The sequence below is a fragment of the Macrobrachium nipponense genome, chromosome 7 (assembly GCF_015104395.2).
Source record: "Macrobrachium nipponense isolate FS-2020 chromosome 7, ASM1510439v2, whole genome shotgun sequence".
NCBI classification, from domain to species: domain Eukaryota; kingdom Metazoa; phylum Arthropoda; class Malacostraca; order Decapoda; family Palaemonidae; genus Macrobrachium; species Macrobrachium nipponense.
This window is the reverse complement of record NC_061109.1, coordinates 98,158,643-98,178,266: the sequence shown is the minus strand read 5'-3', so window position 1 is coordinate 98,178,266 and position 19,624 is coordinate 98,158,643. Positions and strand designations below refer to the sequence as shown.

At 35.8% G+C, this 19,624-nt stretch overlaps 1 protein-coding gene across 3 annotated transcripts in view; it reads right to left on the bottom strand.

Annotated features, from left to right (window-relative positions):
- LOC135217328 (alpha-N-acetylglucosaminidase-like) overlaps positions 1-19,624 on the bottom strand; it is a 266,886-nt gene that overhangs the window by 152,214 nt on the left and 95,048 nt on the right. For all 3 annotated transcript variants that reach the window (XM_064253128.1, XM_064253129.1, XM_064253130.1), the window contains exon 9: positions 4,461-4,606. In XM_064253128.1, the coding sequence (XP_064109198.1) occupies positions 4,461-4,606 (146 nt within the window). The remainder of the gene's footprint in view (positions 1-4,460; positions 4,607-19,624) is intronic.

The following is a 19,624-nucleotide window of genomic DNA, read 5'->3' as shown; positions in this document are numbered from 1 at the left end:
AAAGCATTATCTCCCCCCTTTCCCCCCAACCAACCCTCCCTCTCTCTCTCTCTCTCTCTCTCTCTCTCTCTCTCTCTCTCTCTCTCTCTCGTCTCTATCTCTCCCTCTCCTCCCTCTCTGCCTCTCTCTCTCTCTCTCTCTCTCTCTCTCAAAATAGGCATCTTTTTTACCAATAATTTTTAGGTCTCCTTTGGGAAATTCAATTTTTATAAACTATTTTAATTTGGAGGGGGGGAAGTGAGGGATTTTATCTTAAGTAATATAATTTCATACTATTTATTAGTTACTCTTTTAATTCCCTGTGACAATACTAAACTCATCTCTGCCTCAGCACGTCATTTCAATTAAGAAGAAATGTGGGAGATGGCTTTACTCTATTTTACACCGTGACAATTTTTCTTCTAAGTAAGACAGTATTTTCTATCATATATTCTTGTTCCTGGAAATGGATATGAACAATTTTTAACACTGCCTTATCTCAGTCCAGCGAGAATTCAGTTTATGTCAGGGAGACTGCGAATGTGACTGCCACAGCATTGCAACCATCTAAAGATTTTAATGAATATCAAGCGGCATATGTCTCTGGAGTCTGTCATAGCCTCATAGTGATAACTGAAGTCATTTGCCTGCTTTAAAAAATGCGCTTGGCGCAGTTCCACAACCAAAAGTAGACTTTTTTTTCATCACCACTCAACCTTGATCTGACGATTCATGTCGGCTGACTTACCAAGACAATGTTTAGCATACTGGAAAAGCCCTGCATTTACACACACACACACACACACACACACACACACACACACACACACACATATATATATATATATATATACATAATATATATATAATATATATATATATATATATATATATATATATATATAAGTCATATCAACTTTTTCCGTGATTCATATACCTCTCGCGGTAGTGTAGTAGGTAAAAGCTTCACTGACGTTCCTGGATTTGAAAGGATCCTGGGATCGCGCCCCGATCCAGGCAAGTCTATTATCGAGAAAAAAAATTCCCCTTCGGTTTTTAAGCATATATGAAAATATATAATTCCGAGGTAGAGCGAATTAGATATTAAAGGACCATTGTAGCTCGATATATATATATATATATATATTTATATATATAAGTATATAAGAATCTATATATAATATAATAGTATATATATATATATATATATATATATGTATATATATATATATATATAGTATATGAAATATTATGCCATAAATATCATTTAACAAAGATTCACACTACCTTGGGAAACCTTTATAGGATCTGCTGTGCAAATTTCTGATAAATTCAGGTTATGTATTTGAAATTTATATCATCTCATTTCCACCAATTGGTTAATTGTTAATTTCTGTAATGGATAAATAATCCTACTGGGGTAAATGGCTATATATATATATATGTGTGTGTGCTTGTGTATGTATGTATATATATATCAAGATATATATCTATATATATATTTTATGTATAAATTAAATATATATATATATATATTTTATATGCATATATCTATGTAATATAAATATATTATATATATATATCTATATATATAATATATATATATCGAGAGAGAGAGAGAGAAGAGAGGAAGAGAAGGAAAGATAGAGAGAGAGAGAGAGGAGAGAGAGAGCAGAGTCAGAGAGAGAGAGAGAAATACTAGGAAATGTACAACAAAACATAGAGAGCAAAATAGTCTGATGTAAAAAACAATAATAAATGTATAATCTTAATGAATTGAAGAACTTTTTAAAGATAAAGACATTATTGAAGAATAAGAATAGTGTGACTCAGAATTTGCTTTTAGAAATTTACTGTGTGCAATGAGAAGCTATTAGCAACAGACGCGTCAACCGAAAATATGGCAGGTTGGGTTCCGAAGGAAATGATTGCCGTACCATATATCTACTTTCTTTTCTTGACGTATAAGGGGACTGACTACCCTATGTTAATTGTGTCAACAAAGATCCCTCTTGACAGGTGCTCATTAGATGGATATTGTCCTTCGGGGTACGTATCTATCCAGAGAGAGAGAGAGAGAGAGAGAGAGAGAGAGAGAGAGAGAGAGAGAGAGAGAGAGAGAAATGGAAAAAGACAGACGGGCGAGGAAATGAAATTAGGAAGCGGAATATCGATATAAATGTGGGCACAAGGGAAGAAAGATACAGAAGAGCGAGAGAGGCTTACTTGCAGACAAAGAGAACATTTTAAAGATCGGAGATATAATTGACCAACCAAACTATAAAGAAGTAAAATAAAACAGAATTTGAGCGTTATACACCTGAAGTCTCATAGCAGCAAGACAGAGAGAGATAAGCATCAAGTATTTGGCTGAGGAAAACATCTGCAAGACGTAGGGAACTAAAAACGGAATTAGTATCAAAATAAAATCCCGCAAAATTCAACAATACCCGATGAGTGGAAGTGACTACTAATACAAAATATTGACGCAGAGACATCGCAATTCATCAGCATGAATTCATTATCAACTGCATCCAAAGAAAGTTAAATGAATAGTTGTCTAGTGAATAATTTTTGGCCTTTCTTTGGTATTTAAAGCACCGCGTCATTCTGCCCACTTACTTGTAAATAAAGAAGTCTCAAAAGAAGCAAAAAAAAAAAAGAAAGATTAAAAGTTATTATACTTCTTTCATAATAGTCATCATCATCAACATTTTTTAGAAAAACGACGTCCGTAATTTCGGTGAGGTCAGAAGGTTAACATCCCAAGGGTTCTTTAAAACAAATTATGATGACACTCGTAAATATGAGATGTCAGTCCCTAAATGTTATGCGTATGAAAACTCTATGAAAGGTATTAAAGGTTGGGAAAAATTAACCTTCAAAAGCAAAAAAAAAAAAAAAAAAAAATTCATCATGCTTATGATGGCATACGATAATCCTTTAACGCCAAAGGGGTGTGATCATGTTAAATAATATGCTCTTTTCATTTCCAGTTCTGAGTATTACATGAAAGATATTTGTAACTACAATTACATCGCCCGACGTGAGGTAAGGGACAAAGAATTCAAATGATAACACACACACACACACACACACACATATATATTTATATATATATATATATATATATATATATATATATAATATATATATATATATATATATAAATATATATTATATAAATACATATATTATATAATATTTATATATATATATTTATTTATATGTAGTATATATATATATATGTGTGTGTGTGTGTGTGTGTGTGTGTGTGTGTGTGATACAATCAACAATGAAGTAAATTCCTCTTGTAGTTTAAAATATATAATTCTTGCATAGGATTAAAGCTTTCGACCATCAACCGTGGTCTTGTTCACTAAAGTGTGATATGTCACCTCAAGGAACTAACAAGTAAGAGCACAAACATTTGAAAAAAACAACGGTTAGGTAACAAGCTAGTTCATATTATGAATGATCAGGCGGTTGAGCCCTCGTTCTTTCCAGAATTCGTCTTGATCTTCGTGGGGGAATGTTTCTATTGTCAACTGCTTGTTCTATGGTGGTTGGGTGGTTTGTTGGAGAAATGACCTGAGTGGAGTAAACAGGAGAGGAAGCAGCATCTTATTGGCACATATATTTCTAAAGTTTGAAATTTTCCCTTTCCTACATATCTCTTCAAAATTTCAAACTTAGAAATATATGTGCCAATAAGATGCTGCTTCCTCTCCTGTTTACTCCACTCAGGTCATTTCTCCAACAAACCACCCAACCACCATAGAACAAGCAGTTGACAATAGAAACATTCCCCCACGAAGATCAAGACGAATTCTGGAAAGAACGAGGGCTCAACCGCCTGATCATTCATAATATGAACTAGCTTGTTACCTAACCGTTGTTTTTTTCAAATGTTTGTGCTCTTACTTGTTAGTTCCTTGAGGTGACATATCACACTTTAGTGAACAAGACCACAGTTGATGGTCGAAAGCTTTAATCCTATACAAGAAATATATATTTTAAACTACAAGAGGAATTTACTTCATTGTGGATTGTATCCCCATTTACTTAGAGGTATGACATAGTACCTGGCTTCTGCATATATATATATGTGTGTGTATATATAGATATATATATAATATATATATATATATAATCCGAGTGTATATCTGAGTAAATTATCTCTGAAAGGAGCCATTACTAACATACAGGAAGCTAGCATAAAATTCCAATTCTGGTACAGTGGGTATTTATGAGAGAATGAATTACAAAACGCTGGGAATAGATATGAACAACAGTTGTGAATCTTGGTTTTATATATATATATTATATATATATTATATATAAATTATATAATATATATACGTATATGTGTGTGTTGTGTGTGGTGTGTCATACTATATATATATATATATATATATATATATATATATATATATATAACTGAACAAAAGATAAAAAAAAAGAAAGACGAATTACGTTACCAGATGGCGTTGGGGTCAGCCTTAGTCATGGCACTGAATACAGACGCTCCGACACTTCTCAAGTAGGCTGAGTCGGATGACTGTGGAGTCATTTCATTGAATGTATCGCAGTTGTACAGGTGATCCGTGCCGAATTCTGAAGTCATCTGAAAGGCATAGGTCATGAAAGGTAAACAGCTGTATTTTGCTGGATCATCCCTACCTGTTTCTTATATACAAATATTGAAAAGTCACTTTTTCTGTATCTGAGATCTGTTTCACTGGTACATATAAAGGAGAAGCTAAAATTATAGTTACACTCGTGAAGAAAGTTTTTTTTTTTTTACATAATGGATTGATTGGTATAAGTTTGGGAAAAATAATCTGAATAGTATCTTCTGAGAAGGTCAAAATTCTTTCCTCCTTACAAACCATTTGTGATACTGGACTTCCTAATATGGGCTTGTATACTGCTTCGAACAAGAATGCTCTGGGCATCTTGTACTGGGAATCAGAACAGCAAGTAGTTGTTTCAAATTTTCTACAGTTCCTTTCGATGGAACTTAGGAAACTCATTGGGTCATGGTGTATGAAAACCCCTTTTCCCCTGAATGACAATCGCACCTCTTGCGTATTGCTGTCGATCTTACAGTTTAATATGGACTCAAACAAGATTTTCTCCTCAAGCATAAGATGTAAACATTATATTCCTACTTTCAACGTAAATCAAAACGTGCTAAAATGTATGGTTAAACAGACCCTTGTTTCACTAACGGAAATTAAAATAAATACACCGTAATTTATTAGCAAACATTGTTTTGTACTGTTTAACATGCCCATTATTTATTTTTGACATTTTGACTCTGATAAATAAATCATAAATATCCTTTTCTAAAATTCCTGTAACTTTAACTCAACGCGAAACACCTTTTTCAGACCTTTTAATCAATTTGTCGACTAACTATATTAGATTCACATCAATTGTGCATCTGATGTCTAGCCCAGTCCCTTACGACGCTCCTGATTGGCTGCTGATAAGCCAATCACAGGGCTGGAAACTCTCAGTCTCTCGAGAGAGTTCACATAGGCAGGATGTATGAAGACGTATCCCTCAGAACATACATCCTGCCAATGTGAACTTTTTCTCGAGTCTGAGTTTTCAGCCCTGTGATTGGCTTATCAACAGCAAATCAGAGCGTCGTAAGGGACGGGCCTAGACATCAGATGCGCTTTACCATTCTGTAGCCACCCCTCACAAAGGGGGGGAAAAAGGTTTATGGTCAATGATTTAATCTAAGTGCAATTTAAGTTTTGGGCGAATTTCACGAGCCCCAAAGGCCATAATAATTCATTTTAGGTATTATATCTTGGCCGGAATATGAAAATTTTTCGGCTACATTTCAAATGAACATTACATTTTTCAGATTCATTACAAGGACATGAGGCCCGCTGAGTTCAGACAAAGCTCTATAATCCCGCATGTTAGCTATGATCCAAACACCATTATTCGAATGTAACAAAAGGCATAAGTAGCCGGGGGCTTCCAATTTTTGGAATGGTGCATCAGAGTAAAGAATAAAACCTCGTCACTTTGATAGCAACTGATCTTGCAGCCAAACCCACACTTCAGGACTACGTGCATTGTTTTACATTGCAATAATTTGAAAGCCTCTGTAACCAGGGTTATCAAGTTTGGAGGGGGAAAGGAAAACGCTTTTCGAAAAAACAATCTGTGGAGACGTAATCATAGTTTTTTTTTCTTATTTGCTAAGATTAATACATCAGTCCTCCATTACCTTCATCTCGTTCAACGCTGTAAGACACAAAGAGCCCCAAGGACCTTGATGAAGTCCAAAATTTGAATATTTATCTAAAATGACGCTTCATTCCTTTGGTGCTGCAGTGATTCCAATATCCCGAGACTTTCTTGCGACGTTAAAGCGCACCGCCTTAATTTTCCGTCTTCTTGCGAAACAATACTTTGAAGTTGAAGAAGAAAAATGTTGTTTATTAAAGTGACTAATCTTTGCTCATGCACATTTTTTCTGTGGTATTACAACGCTTTGTCTGTCCGAAATAAGACAAGCAAACGAGAGAAAACTAGCCTGATTATTGCAAGACAAGAAAACTGGTTTTAATGTAGTTGTCCACTCAACCAATAACAAAACTTATTCTTTAAACCAAATAAAAAAGGACGGAAAATGATCTAGAAACACAGAGAAGACCTTTACGAAGTGAATGACTCCAGGGTGTTTCGTTCGAAATTGGATTGTGATGCGTATCACGCAAATAATTAAGTGACGGTGACCTTTCCAGGAAAACGACCCCAGCTACTGACATGCCCCATCCATCACAAAGCAAGTGTAGCTACTTCCTCTTTCTCGGGGAGAGACCCGATTTCTCTATTCTTAGTATTTCCTTAATTAAGCATAGGCAACGGCTACATCAACTGTGGACAACTAAGAAAATACGTTGAGTCATTGTCACAGACAAAAGTAAAAGAAGAGATCCTGTCCAGGTAAGATGATACCAATTACAGCGAAGGATTAATGACACAGGTATTCTGTTACATGAGCAAACAGTACCAAAACGATAAAAATAAACTGTCTTGAAAATATCGCAAGATTCTCTTGGATAAAATGACCAAGAGCACAGTGCCACTATAGTTTACTGAATGAACCGGAAAACTAAAAGAATAAATCAAGACAACTACAAGCACAAAACTTATGATGTTATTTAATTTTTATACCTAGATAGTCATATCAAGGCTATGTTATAAATTGTCTTCTGAATTATTATCAACTCGGAGATATGCCGTTCATTATATGCATATATGCATGAAGCCTAAATATAGTCACAATTTTAAGTGTTTTCTCTAATGTGTTAATAAAGGTCTTCAAGGTGAAGGTTGCATGAGCAACATGAACAGTTAGAAAAAGTATTGCTGGCTGGCCTCTGTCTCTATTTGTTTATAATTATAGAATATCAGTATCATTAGATGATTCGAATAATGAGCAAAGTTTCTTTATTTGTTACTACAAAAGGATTGTTAAGACGATACAGATTTTCGGAATCCACCATCACCACTAAAGAATGGAGCACATTTCAAGGGTTATCACATACTTACTACCATAAGACAATTAAATTTGGAACCGGTGATAATGTCCTCCTTTAAGAACTCCAAGAGGATACCATAACGTCATATTTCTCCGTATAAGTCACTTGAGACTTTGTTTGTTATTACCCGTATCTTTAACAAACGAATAAGCTACGCGGTAACTAAGCAGGAACGTGTAGTAAGCGTCTCTAAATTATGAGAAACCTGTTTTTACTTTACGTCACTTTATTTCACCGATCATTACATCCAAATACAACATTAATGACCATAAGGAACAGAATTACAGTTGAGCGTATTAACCGATGTTCATTTGAAATACAGAATGCCATATTCAAATAAAGAAAAATCCGCCCTTCATCATTTGCAACTATGTTCTTTTTATGTAGTGGAAAAGGATATGTGTACGTTATTTGATCTAATTGGTGGAAATCTGTTTCATGTTCACTCAGACTTGAACAGAACTAACGAGGACACATTTCATTCATAGTCACTCAAGTCTATATATCCTTGGTCCCATTACTGCCTCCTACAGCCTTGGATTTAGGATAATATGAACTTCCTTTCAAAAGCAAATTTGTCGACGACCAACAAACGAGTTACATAGAATGCACCTTCAAAAAGGAATAGGAAGTAACTCAGGGGTTCTCAGCCTCCCACACAAAGCCTTTCCTAACCCTTTCTTTCAGCTTGGTCTCCGTTATCTTTTTTTTCTTTTTTTTTTCGTAGGATAAACCTCCATATTCCTTTTCTTTTCATGTTGTTCATTTGCTTTCGCTTGGCTTTTTGTTGAAACTGATAGACTTTTCCACTACATTTCCATGTTTATAATAGGAGCCCATCTAACTGTCATTTTGCAAAACTCATCTTTAACGGGTTTGAAAGATTTTGTTTTTAGGTTTAGCTTTCTTGCTTGGTCTGCCGCTCTTTGTATTTGCAGCATCAAGCAACCCCTTCCCCTTTAACAAGCTTTTGCGGAGCTTACCTCTCTTGCATCGCTTTTTCTCAAGTTTCCTGAGAACATTTACTTATCTCTGCATTTTATACAGGGATGAATTTCTCTCCAGATGCATTGTTTCTTTCTGGATATTTATGTACATTCTCGTAATGTCTGAAGATGTTTAGGATCGTGCGATGAAAAAAATTCGTTGTATTTTATTACTACTAAGGCAAATATTCCTTCCCATAATGTTTTAAATATAAAGTTTAAGAAATGGCTGCCTAGCTCTCCGTATCCTTCAGAGTTTGAGAAACGATCAGTGGTAGACAGGACCATATAAAGGTCTGGTTAAGCCACCTATTAACAACTTCGTGGGCTATTTCTTCATCGACTTCTTACTGGAATTTTATATGGACATTGTATTCATCTTCCCAAGGGTTTGCCATCTGAATATTCTACAGTCATTACTTGATAAATTCCTTTCAAGATAGTCATTCTTGCCTGGGGAATTTTTTCCGAAGAAAGCATTCATATTACATTTGCCATTTCAAATTGCAGCGTACAGATTTCTGCTTCCGAAAGAGTAGGATTCAGGTTTGTATTTCATTACTACTGCTGCTAACTTCCTCAAACACTACCTTATAATCGTCTTATCATCGGTTCTAGTTTTCTGTAAAAGAAAAGTATTGAGAGGGCTTTATTCATCCGTCCGATGAATAAAGCAAATTGGTATGTTAATGATCCACCCTTCATCATCAAACATACCACATTGCAGCCCTCTAGCCTTCGTAGTTTTTACTTTAATTAAGGTTAAGGTTAGCCATGGATCGTGCGTCTGGCACCTAGCCGCCGTTACATCTTCACCTTATAGACCGGCAGCCCGGACCATATAGAACTAAAACTCGCTTCCTTCTTCCTACTCAGCACTCTCCAGCTAGGCTGAGTCTCACTGCTATAAAACTTTCTCTCCTACTGAGGGGGTACCGTAAGGTTCAAAGGGGTTGCAATCCTGCCTGTCACCCTATCTCCTTTCTAAAACTAACCGCCAAAGCACTGTTTTTTGTATCTTTACAGATATTCCTGTTACGGGCTGCTCTAGGAGCAAGAGCCCGTGCCAGCACAGGGCTGGCTTAATCTCCAACAACAAACAAACCATTGAGATACAACGAACGAGATACCGACTGTAACCCCTACCGGTATTTAGGAGTAGACTTGTAAACTGTGAAACTGACCGTCTGCCGAAAATATATGGGTGGCTTACTTAACAAGCACCACTAATTGCTCGTTAGATTTCGGGTCTAGATCCAATATATAAGATACCAGATGAAACTAATATATAATAATATCTGCAGACTCTACTGATTATAGAATGACCAGTGACAGACATTTTGGAGGGTGGGTTCCCCCTGACAGACGCACTGAAAAGGGGGGGTTAATTGGATCTAGTTCCAACTTAGGAGATACCGAGTAAAATTTACACTACAATAGCACTGAACATCCTAGAATACTGTGGTGGTAATGACAGACGTTTTAGTGGGTGGTTACCCCCTGACAGACGCCCCACAACGAGTGGGGAGGGGGAGGCAGGATCTGCATCCACTTATTGGAGCAACATTGGAGATACCAATTAAATTTGTACTACAATTGCACTGCACATCCTAGAATGCTGCGATGGTAATGCCAGACATTTTAGTGGGTGAATACCCCCTGACAGACGCCCCACAATGAGTGGGGAGGGGGAGAGACAGGAACTGCATCCAACATTGGAGATACCAAGTAAAATTTGTACTACAATAGCACTTCATATCCTAGAATGCTGTGATGGTAATATCAGACATATTAGTGGGTGGTTTCCCCCTGACAGACACACCCTAACAGGTGGGCAGGGGGAAGGCAAGCCCTGATAATGAATGTCTAGATTAGTATATAGTGGGCTACTATTGACCCGTATTATACATTATCGTGATATATTTAATAAATATTTTTATCCTTTCTATATCCTTTGTATTTATCTAACACAGTGTTCCCAACCTTTGACACTTTGAGGAACCCCTGAGACCATATTCCTCATCCCAAGGAACCCCAATACACACACACACACACACACACATTTATATATATATTTATCTAAATTATATATATATATATATATAATATATTATATATATATATATATATATATATAAATAATATATATATGTGTGTGTGTAAAAATTTGTATTAACTACCTTTTAGTAAAACAGAGGGAAAAAATCTCGCACGATATGTTACGATAAAATAAATTATAGGACTACGATTTCTCACGCTATGTTTACCGAAAAATATATACTTATAAATAACAAATGATTAAATAAAACATGAATTCTTACGGAACACCTGGCGATCGTTCACGGAACCCTAAGATTCCACGGAACCCAGGTTGACGATGGCTGAATACTAAACACAAAAATAATTTATTTGTTTTTGTTCAATTTAAATAAGGGGGGGGGGTCGGTCTGTAGGCCCACAATAATTCAGTCATATTATTATTTGTCAAGCAAGCAACCGACTTCAATTATATAGTAGGGGAGCACGGGGTAAGTTGGCTACAGGGTAAGTTGGCATACTCAAAAATGACTTAAAGTTTACCAATAGGATGACTCTAATACATATACTGTGTAATTGCCACGTGGTTCCTCAATTACCAGCAAAATTCTATAGAGATAGAACGTAGGAGCTCGAATTTATGAGGCAATTTTTTATTTTGATGGTAGTAAGTAAATATTTTAATCTTTCTGTTATTTGCTATAACATCTATACATTCATAAAGATTAGTTTTCAATGATAGCATAGTTTTCCTTATGGTTTAAAGATTCTATAGCATTAAAATTATTAATTCAAGGCTTCTTGGTGTGGACTGGTAATCGTTTTTGTACCAAATGGTAGGATGGGCAAGTTGGCTCAAAATAAATGGGGCAAGTTGGCACACGTTATTTGATAACAATAGTAAGCCTATTTATTTATATAATTTACGTTTGTTTCTGGATTTTTGGAAGGATAATGAGATTAGTGTCCTATCATTTCCTCCACATTGTTCTCACAAGTTGCCGCCCCTGGATTTTAGTGTTTATAGACATCTGAAGACATGTGTTAACAGGGCATGTGATTCGTGGATGACTGGTAATCCAGGATCAGGTATGCCCATCTGTGACATTCCTGGTAAAGTTTCCTCGGCTTTACCCCTAGCTGTCACTTATTCTGATGTTTTCAATTGGTTTAGGATTGATGGAATTTCAACTTTGAATTACAGACTATTTCAAGATTTTGATTTTGTTTTAGGCGGGTGGTTATGTAACAGATTGAGAGATGTCCGAAAAGACACATGGGCTTCAGATCAGTCATCAGCGTGATACACAGTTTAAGAACTGCTCTTGTTGATCCAGAAGAAAGCTCAGCTGAAGTGTTTGTGTTTGGTAAGCCAGGAGAAGTGTGGGTCCAGTGCAGGGCATGTAACATGTGGGAGCATGAAGACTATGACGAGGATTTATTTCACACCTGCCACAATTACAACTAGATGATGATCTGAAGTAATACTAATGCCTTATATTTTGTATTTTGGAAATTCAGAGGGTATTTTTGCTATTTGATTTAAATGCAATGTAGTAATTTTCTTTTAATTATCAATGTGCCAACTTACCCCATAATGTGTGCCAACTTACCCCGTGGGGCAAGTGGCACGAAAAGTTATTTTTTTCTAAAGCTTATTGTTATCTTATGTTAAAAGCAAACAACAATTATTTTGCTTTATGATCAAGACGAATGTTAATATTTTTCAATGGTGGTAAGAATTTTGCAAAAAGTTTGTTTTATATTCGCAATAACCAAAATTGTAAAAAGTGTGCCAACTAGCCCAGGTCTCCCCTACTCGCTTTAGCTTTGTTTACGGTATGAAAATTAATGTAGCGGTGGTTGGAAGACTGACACTATAAAGTAGCATATATGTTCTTATCATTATTAGAGTTATTGCTGTAAAATGTCTATGTACATAACATTTGTTAAATAGAGTTACGCACCCATTAAATAAATAGTAATACATATGTAATATATACGCTATAGTCAGGGTACAGATCATAATAATTGTGCTACAGCCTACTCGGTTTGTTTTATCGAAGCAGGACTACCTTCTTTTGGTTTCAACTGACTTTCATCCTAATGAAATCATGGATACATTTTTGCATTATCAGTTTTATGAATGAATATTGTTGTTACTATAGTCGATTTTTTTTTCGGCTGGTGTAAAATTCGTCAGACATAATACAGCTGGCTGAGGAAGGATACAGAGGATCTCTGTTTTTTAAACAATATCTCTACACACCAAGTTATTTCGAACATTTCCATTCTCTCAAGAAGATTATGAATAAATACAAGAGCAAACTAGACCAAAAAAAAAAATAATAATAATCACCTTGCATTAATGTAAAGAAAACAAGAGAAATGAAAAATTAGTGCGATTGTCAATTTTTTCTATCGTTAATGTTTAATGAGTCAGTGTTTAGCGAATTGTTAGGGTTTAGTGAGTATGCGTTTAGTGATTGTTTATGAGTAAGTTTTTGATGAATGTTTAGGGTTTAGTGACTGTTTTGTGAATGTTATTGAATGTTTATTGTGTAAGTATTCAGTGAATGTTTTTTCTTAGGGGTTTTAGTAAATGTTTTGTGAATGTTAAGTGAACGTTTAGTGAATGTCTTGTGAATGGTAGTGTTTAGTGAATATTTAGTGTGCAAGTATTCAGTGAGTGTTTAGAGTTTTCGTGAAAGTTTTGCGAATTTTAAGTGAGCGTTTAGTGAATGTCTTGTGAATATTAGTGTTTAGCAAATGTTTAGTATGTAAGTGTTTATTAAGTTTTTAATGAGTGGATGTTCATTCACTGTTTAGTATTTAATAAGTATTTAGGGATTGGTAAGCTAGTATTTAATGAGTGCTTATGGTTTAGTGAATGTTTAGTGTTTAATTAATGTTTAGGATTAAGTGAGTGTTTAGTGAATGTTTACTGAGTGTTTGGGGTATAATGAATATTTAGTAAATTTAGTATTTCAAGTGTTTAGTGAGCATTTAGTGTGTAGTGAGTGCCTAGTGAGTGTTGGGTATTCAGAGTGTTTTGTGTTATTGTGTGTGTGTGTGAGTGTATGTTAAGTGTGTGTGTGTGTGTGTGTGTGTATAGTGAATGTATGCAAGTGTGAGTGCTTACTGAGTAAGTGCATTGTGAGTGTTGGTGGTTAGTGATTGTACATTACTGTTTAGTGTTTTGCTACCATATGCAAAGAAAGTCCTGTATTTACACAGGAACCATTTATGATTGACACTGCTTAGATCCAAGAGCAGATGCTTAGGCCTGACCACAATGGTTGGAGTGCTTAGGTGTGTTAATAATAATAATAATGTTAATAAAAATAATGAATAATAATAATTAATTAATAATAATAATTAATAAAGATATAAAAAAAGTCTAATAAGTCAAAATTTAAAATATAGGTACTAAGAGCTGGACCGAGACCTTTCAATGTGGCCTTCCGAAGTCACTCTCGGCAGGGAGATCGCTACTCCAGTGATTGACGCCCTATGCCTTGCACACAGCTGACATATTTGCACATTCGGTTGTCAAATTTTTATGACTGTTGGAGACGCATTATAAATCATATTAACAATGGTAAATGCATTGAACAGACGTGAGGATATAATATGATGTTAGTGCCTGTCTACTGGATATAATGAACAAATAAAGAAAAAAATATTACTAGAGAGAAAATTAGCCGAATAATGGTCGTCAAAGCCAGCATCGATAGAATGTATTGAAACACATTACATAGGCTGCCTGTGGTGCGTGTCGGCGGGAAGTTAAGAGACAAACGCACTCGGCTGGCTTTAAACATCAAACTGTGTATCATTTTTATTTAAGTTTAGATTTTCTTCCCTGAATATATATGGTACCTGATACTTGGTGATAGTGTACAGATCAATTTGAGTGAGGCAGCCGAAAATAAGTGGACTATTAGATAACTGACATGATATTATAGGCCAACTTAATTTGGGAGTCAGGAGATCCAAGTTGTATGATCGTCAACTTCGGGAGGGGGAATAAAATGGGTGAAAATGTTTTAATCTTTATAGTTAGCTTATCCTGAACAATTCATTCACATTTCCGTTTCCAGTAATTATTTGTGTTGTGATACATCATCTCTTTGTGAATGTGTGGGTGTTAAAACGGCTCTTTATGATGGGACTTTGGTCTTAATATCAATCGAATTCCCATATCCGATAAAAATTTCATTTCATCCACACGAACCAACAGCAACTAAAGAACAATTCATTTTATGGTAAGACACGTTGGGCTACGAACCTCGACATGGCTGCAGTGTCCTAACTATAGGCAAGAAAAGAAAATGACCAAAGACGCTATTAAAGCGAGAATACTTATCTTACATTTCTTTTTTTAGAGGAACTGAGAGTGGCACCATATGACTGGTTTAATTATTGGCACCATATGACTGGTTTAATTATTCAAAAATGGCTCAGCACACATACTTGTAGCTGTTGCCAATTGTGACCCCCTCCTATTCAGATAAAATACTTTGTGTGAAGTAATAACTCCAAACCAAAGGATAGTGCTAATATTATATATAGTGTATATATATATATATATATATATATATATATATATATATATATATTATATATGTGTGTGTGTGTGTGTGTGTGTGTGTGTGTGTGTGTGTGAAACTATAGAAAGTAGACCAAGCCTAGGAAGTCTCACACATAGTATTTATATAGATGTGATGGAATTAATGAAGTGAAATATTCCATACTTCAATAGGAATTTTAAAAAATAACTCCGGCAGTAATTCTTATCCTGAAACATCACAATATTTCTTGAATTTTTTGCCTTTTACATTTATCAGGCTCACGATTTTCAGATACTTACCATATTTCTAATATTAATATTGCCTATGATAGATTTTGAAATATTTCATGGTGTCCCACCTCTCCCTTCCATTCGTAGGTTATGTCTGTGAAAGGGTAACCACCCACTAACATGTCTGGCATTGCCATCACAGCATTCTAGGATATGAAGTGCTATTGTAGTACAAATTGTAATTTAAATCTCCAATGTTGGATGCAGATCCTGTCTCCCCCTCCCTACTCGTTGTGGGGTGTCTGCCAGAGGGTAACCACTCTCAAAATGTCTGTCATTACCACCACAGTACTCTAGGAAGTGCAGTGCTATTGTAGCACAAATTATACTTGGTATCTCCAATGTTGGATGCAGTTCCTGGCTCCCCCTCCCCCTCCCCCTCCCCACTCGTTGTGGGGCGTCTGTCAGGGGGTAACCACCCACTAAAACGTCTGTCATTACCACCACAGTATTCTAGGATGTGCAGTGCTATTGTAGTGTAAATTTTACTCGGTATCTCCTAAGTTGGATCTAGATCCAATTAACCCCCCCTTTTCAGTGCGTCTGTCAGGGGGAACCCAACCTCCAAAATGTCTGTCACTGGTCATTCTATAATCAGTAGAGTCTGCAGATATATTATATATTAGTTTCATCTGGTATCTCATATATTGGATCTAGACCCAAAATCTAACGAGCAATTAGTGGTGCTTGTTAAGTAAGCCACCCATATATTTTCGGCAGACGGTCAGTTTCCCAGTTTATAAGTCTACTCCTAAATACCGGTAGGGGTTACAGTCAGTATCTCGTTCGTTGTATCTCAATGGTCCGGGCTGCCGCTCCTATTACCGCATCTGGGGAGCAATTGAGCGCTGCCAGGTCATGACTGAGAGCTTCATACTGCAGAACATCGAGAGTGTCATACAACATTATACGCTGTACAGAATATTCTATTGCTCGGAAGAAACTTTGATGTATTTTTTACTTGGTTTTCATTAATTCTATTTCCGTAATTGATAAAATGATACCCTAACGATTTTTTTTCTCTCTCTCTCTTTGAAAGCAATAAACTCAGACTAAAACGGTTGTATTAAGACTATTTTAAATAATAGTCCTATGATGCCCATCTCATCAGCTTTCTATAAGATGGAAAAGTCACTGCAGCCTAAATGAAGAAATCCTTACGATGAAAACATAAGCCACCATTCGCCGAGGAACGTCAAAATAAGGACATTCTCTTTTTCTGAAGATTATTCAAGAAGAGAAGTTCCATCCAATTATACATGCTCAAATTAGTCCATCTATTAAAAAGTTTTAATGTGATCATGTCAAAAACACCATAAAGGTACCGCCATCTCTCTCTCTCTCTCTCTCTCTCTCTCTCTCTCTCTCTCTCTCTCTCTCTCTCATACTAAGAGGCTTAAGCGATTTTATCTGAATGATTAATGACTGATTTAAAGAGTAATCACATACTCTTTACGTAAGAGTAAATTCAAGCATATAAAAATATATTTGAGGAATTGGAATCCAGAGCTAAATGTAGTACACAATTTGAAGAGATCCTCTAATTTTAAACTAGAAATAAGCAAGATATGAGTCTCACAGTGTCGCCTGCTAAAAGGAAACCTTGCAGTGCATTCAGGAATTGATGATTTCACTGCATGATACTGAAGGCGGTGGCAATAAGTAAACGCAACTACGCTCTTGAATTTGTGAATTGCGACATGGAACATGCTTTTGATGAAGTTTGGGAGCTTCAAATACTACTTACTATCACCTGCATTCATTACCAAAGAAAAACTAAATAAAATAAAAGCCTGAGTGAAAGATATCTGTATCCTTGACCGTTTTCAAAGTCCGGCTCGATTCTGAACCTGGTGCCCGTAGTCGTCGCTCTCTCTCTCTCTCTCTCTCTCTCTCTCTCTCTCTCTCTCTCTCTCTCTCTCTTCTCTCTCTCTCTCTCTCTCTCTCTCTCTCTCTCTCTGTTCCTTTATTAGATCTCGTTCTCTTTGTGTCTGTCTAAATCTAAAAAAAAAAAAACTTTCACAACATAATAAAAACCACATGATTACTTACAGTGACCATTATATTTCAAAATTTTTATGCATGTCATCGTTTCCATTTTTGTATACTAGCAAACTTACCCATCTACGATGGGTGATAAAATACGGGTGCAGAAGTGAAAAATTTATATGTACTATTTGTTCAGCAATATTAAAATAAGGGCGATTACATGAATAGTCTCTCTCTCTCTCTCTCTCTCTCTCTCTCTCGTAATGTAATTCAAGGGACGATCACTGAACGCAGAGAAATTCTTATTCATTGTTGTTTCCCCTCTTTTAATGATATTCTCTCTCTCTCTCTCTCTCTCTCTCTCTCTCTCTCTCTCTCTCTCTCTCTCTCTCTCTCTTGTATGTCAGTGCGTTATGGCTACTGATAAATGCTCTTATGATCCTGTGTCTTCCAAAAAAGAGTAGAAAGTAGGAACATGTCAGTTTCCTTTTTATTATGTCCATTGGCAGGATCGAAATTCCGAAGCAACATTACCAGGCAGTACTTCTTCAACATTATTTTGTGCACTGGCAGTCCCGATGGATTTAAGTTATTCAAAAAATCTTGCGGATATTGATGATAATTTTCATCTTCTATTGTGTCCGAGCTGAAATATTCGCGACTTTCTCCGGGGAAGTTGTACAGAAATTATGTATGAAAAATCGTAAAGTAACTAAGTCTACGGGAATAACACGCCTCGTTTCACGGCCAGAAACAGCTCCGTTTCAGGGAATCCCTTCTCACCCCCACCCCCCCTAAAAAGGAGTGGGGTACGTTGGATGAAACTCCATTACAAACCATCTTAGGGGTCCCCACCATAACCCTGCCAAGTTTCATGCCCATCTGACCAGCCGTTTGGCCGTGATTGAATGACAGACAGACAGACAGACAGACAGACATTACGCCCATTATAATTTAGTATATGTGTAAACTAATATTTTTTTATTACATGTTTCAACTGAATGGGTTACGAAAACGTCTTATAAAGGATTACATAAAAATAACTGTGATCAGTGCATACTCGTATAAACAATATTAACTGAATAAGTTTTGTAAATACAAGAAAAAAATTCAAAACGTGAAAGAATTCCTTGAACAGCCAGAAAAACATGCTTATATATTCAGCAGAGGCTAATAGGTTAGACTAGGATGAATGGTAGGGATTACTACTGATGATATGCCACAGATCAAAATATTTATCATCAAAGGATAAAGACATTTGTATATATTATATACCGCAACTTAGCGTAAACTCTTCAACACAATCTCGAGTTACCCTATTTTCCATAAAATATTGGCTTGCACTTATGTGAGTAAGCTGGTCTTTTGGGTGTCATCATATCGATAAGCCAGGAATGCATTTAGACTCTGCTTTCAACACATCTTCGTAGGGACTAAAATCTTATTCATAATAAGCCTTGATATTTGCTTCAATTTTATTTTTTTTAGTCCTGCGGGAACGTCACGCTCATATGTGGCAGAAGATTGTAAGCAAAAACGCAAAAAAAAATCAAACTAGCCTGAAAATTATTCATTTGGGTAATGAATACTTGTTTATATATATTAGAAAATCCTAAAATTGCGAAGTGCCCCAGGTGCATTGTGCTTATTGTTAAACCCTTCTGTTTTCGATTTCACTACCATAGTTTTTTACCGGCATGAACAGTATTCAATAACTGACAAGTATTAGTAGGCCAGTTTCATTAATTTAGACTGAATTTCCCCATGATCAAAAGGTTTAAGGAATCAAAATATCTCGACATATGCTGGTAAATTTAAAATGAAATATGTTATATATCAGTGCATATACACACACACATATATAGTAAATGTGTGCATATAAATACACTGGTATATAACGTATTTCCTTTTCAGTTTACCTGTATATTACCTATGTATATGTGTGTGTGTATGTGTGTCATTCTCAGGAGCTACCCTGTTAATTAAAGAAAAGGGTTAATGGCAGTTGGAAAAGCATGTTATCACCTCAAGCGATGATATAAATTTTAACCTACAGGATTCAGTACTTATAAAGACCGGGTTTGGTTGTGACAATGCATTGTTACTTGTCTCTTTGTGTTACACAGTTATACAAAGAGGAATTGTTTATTTTCTCACTTATTCATAAATTATTTGCAACAAGATCCACGGAG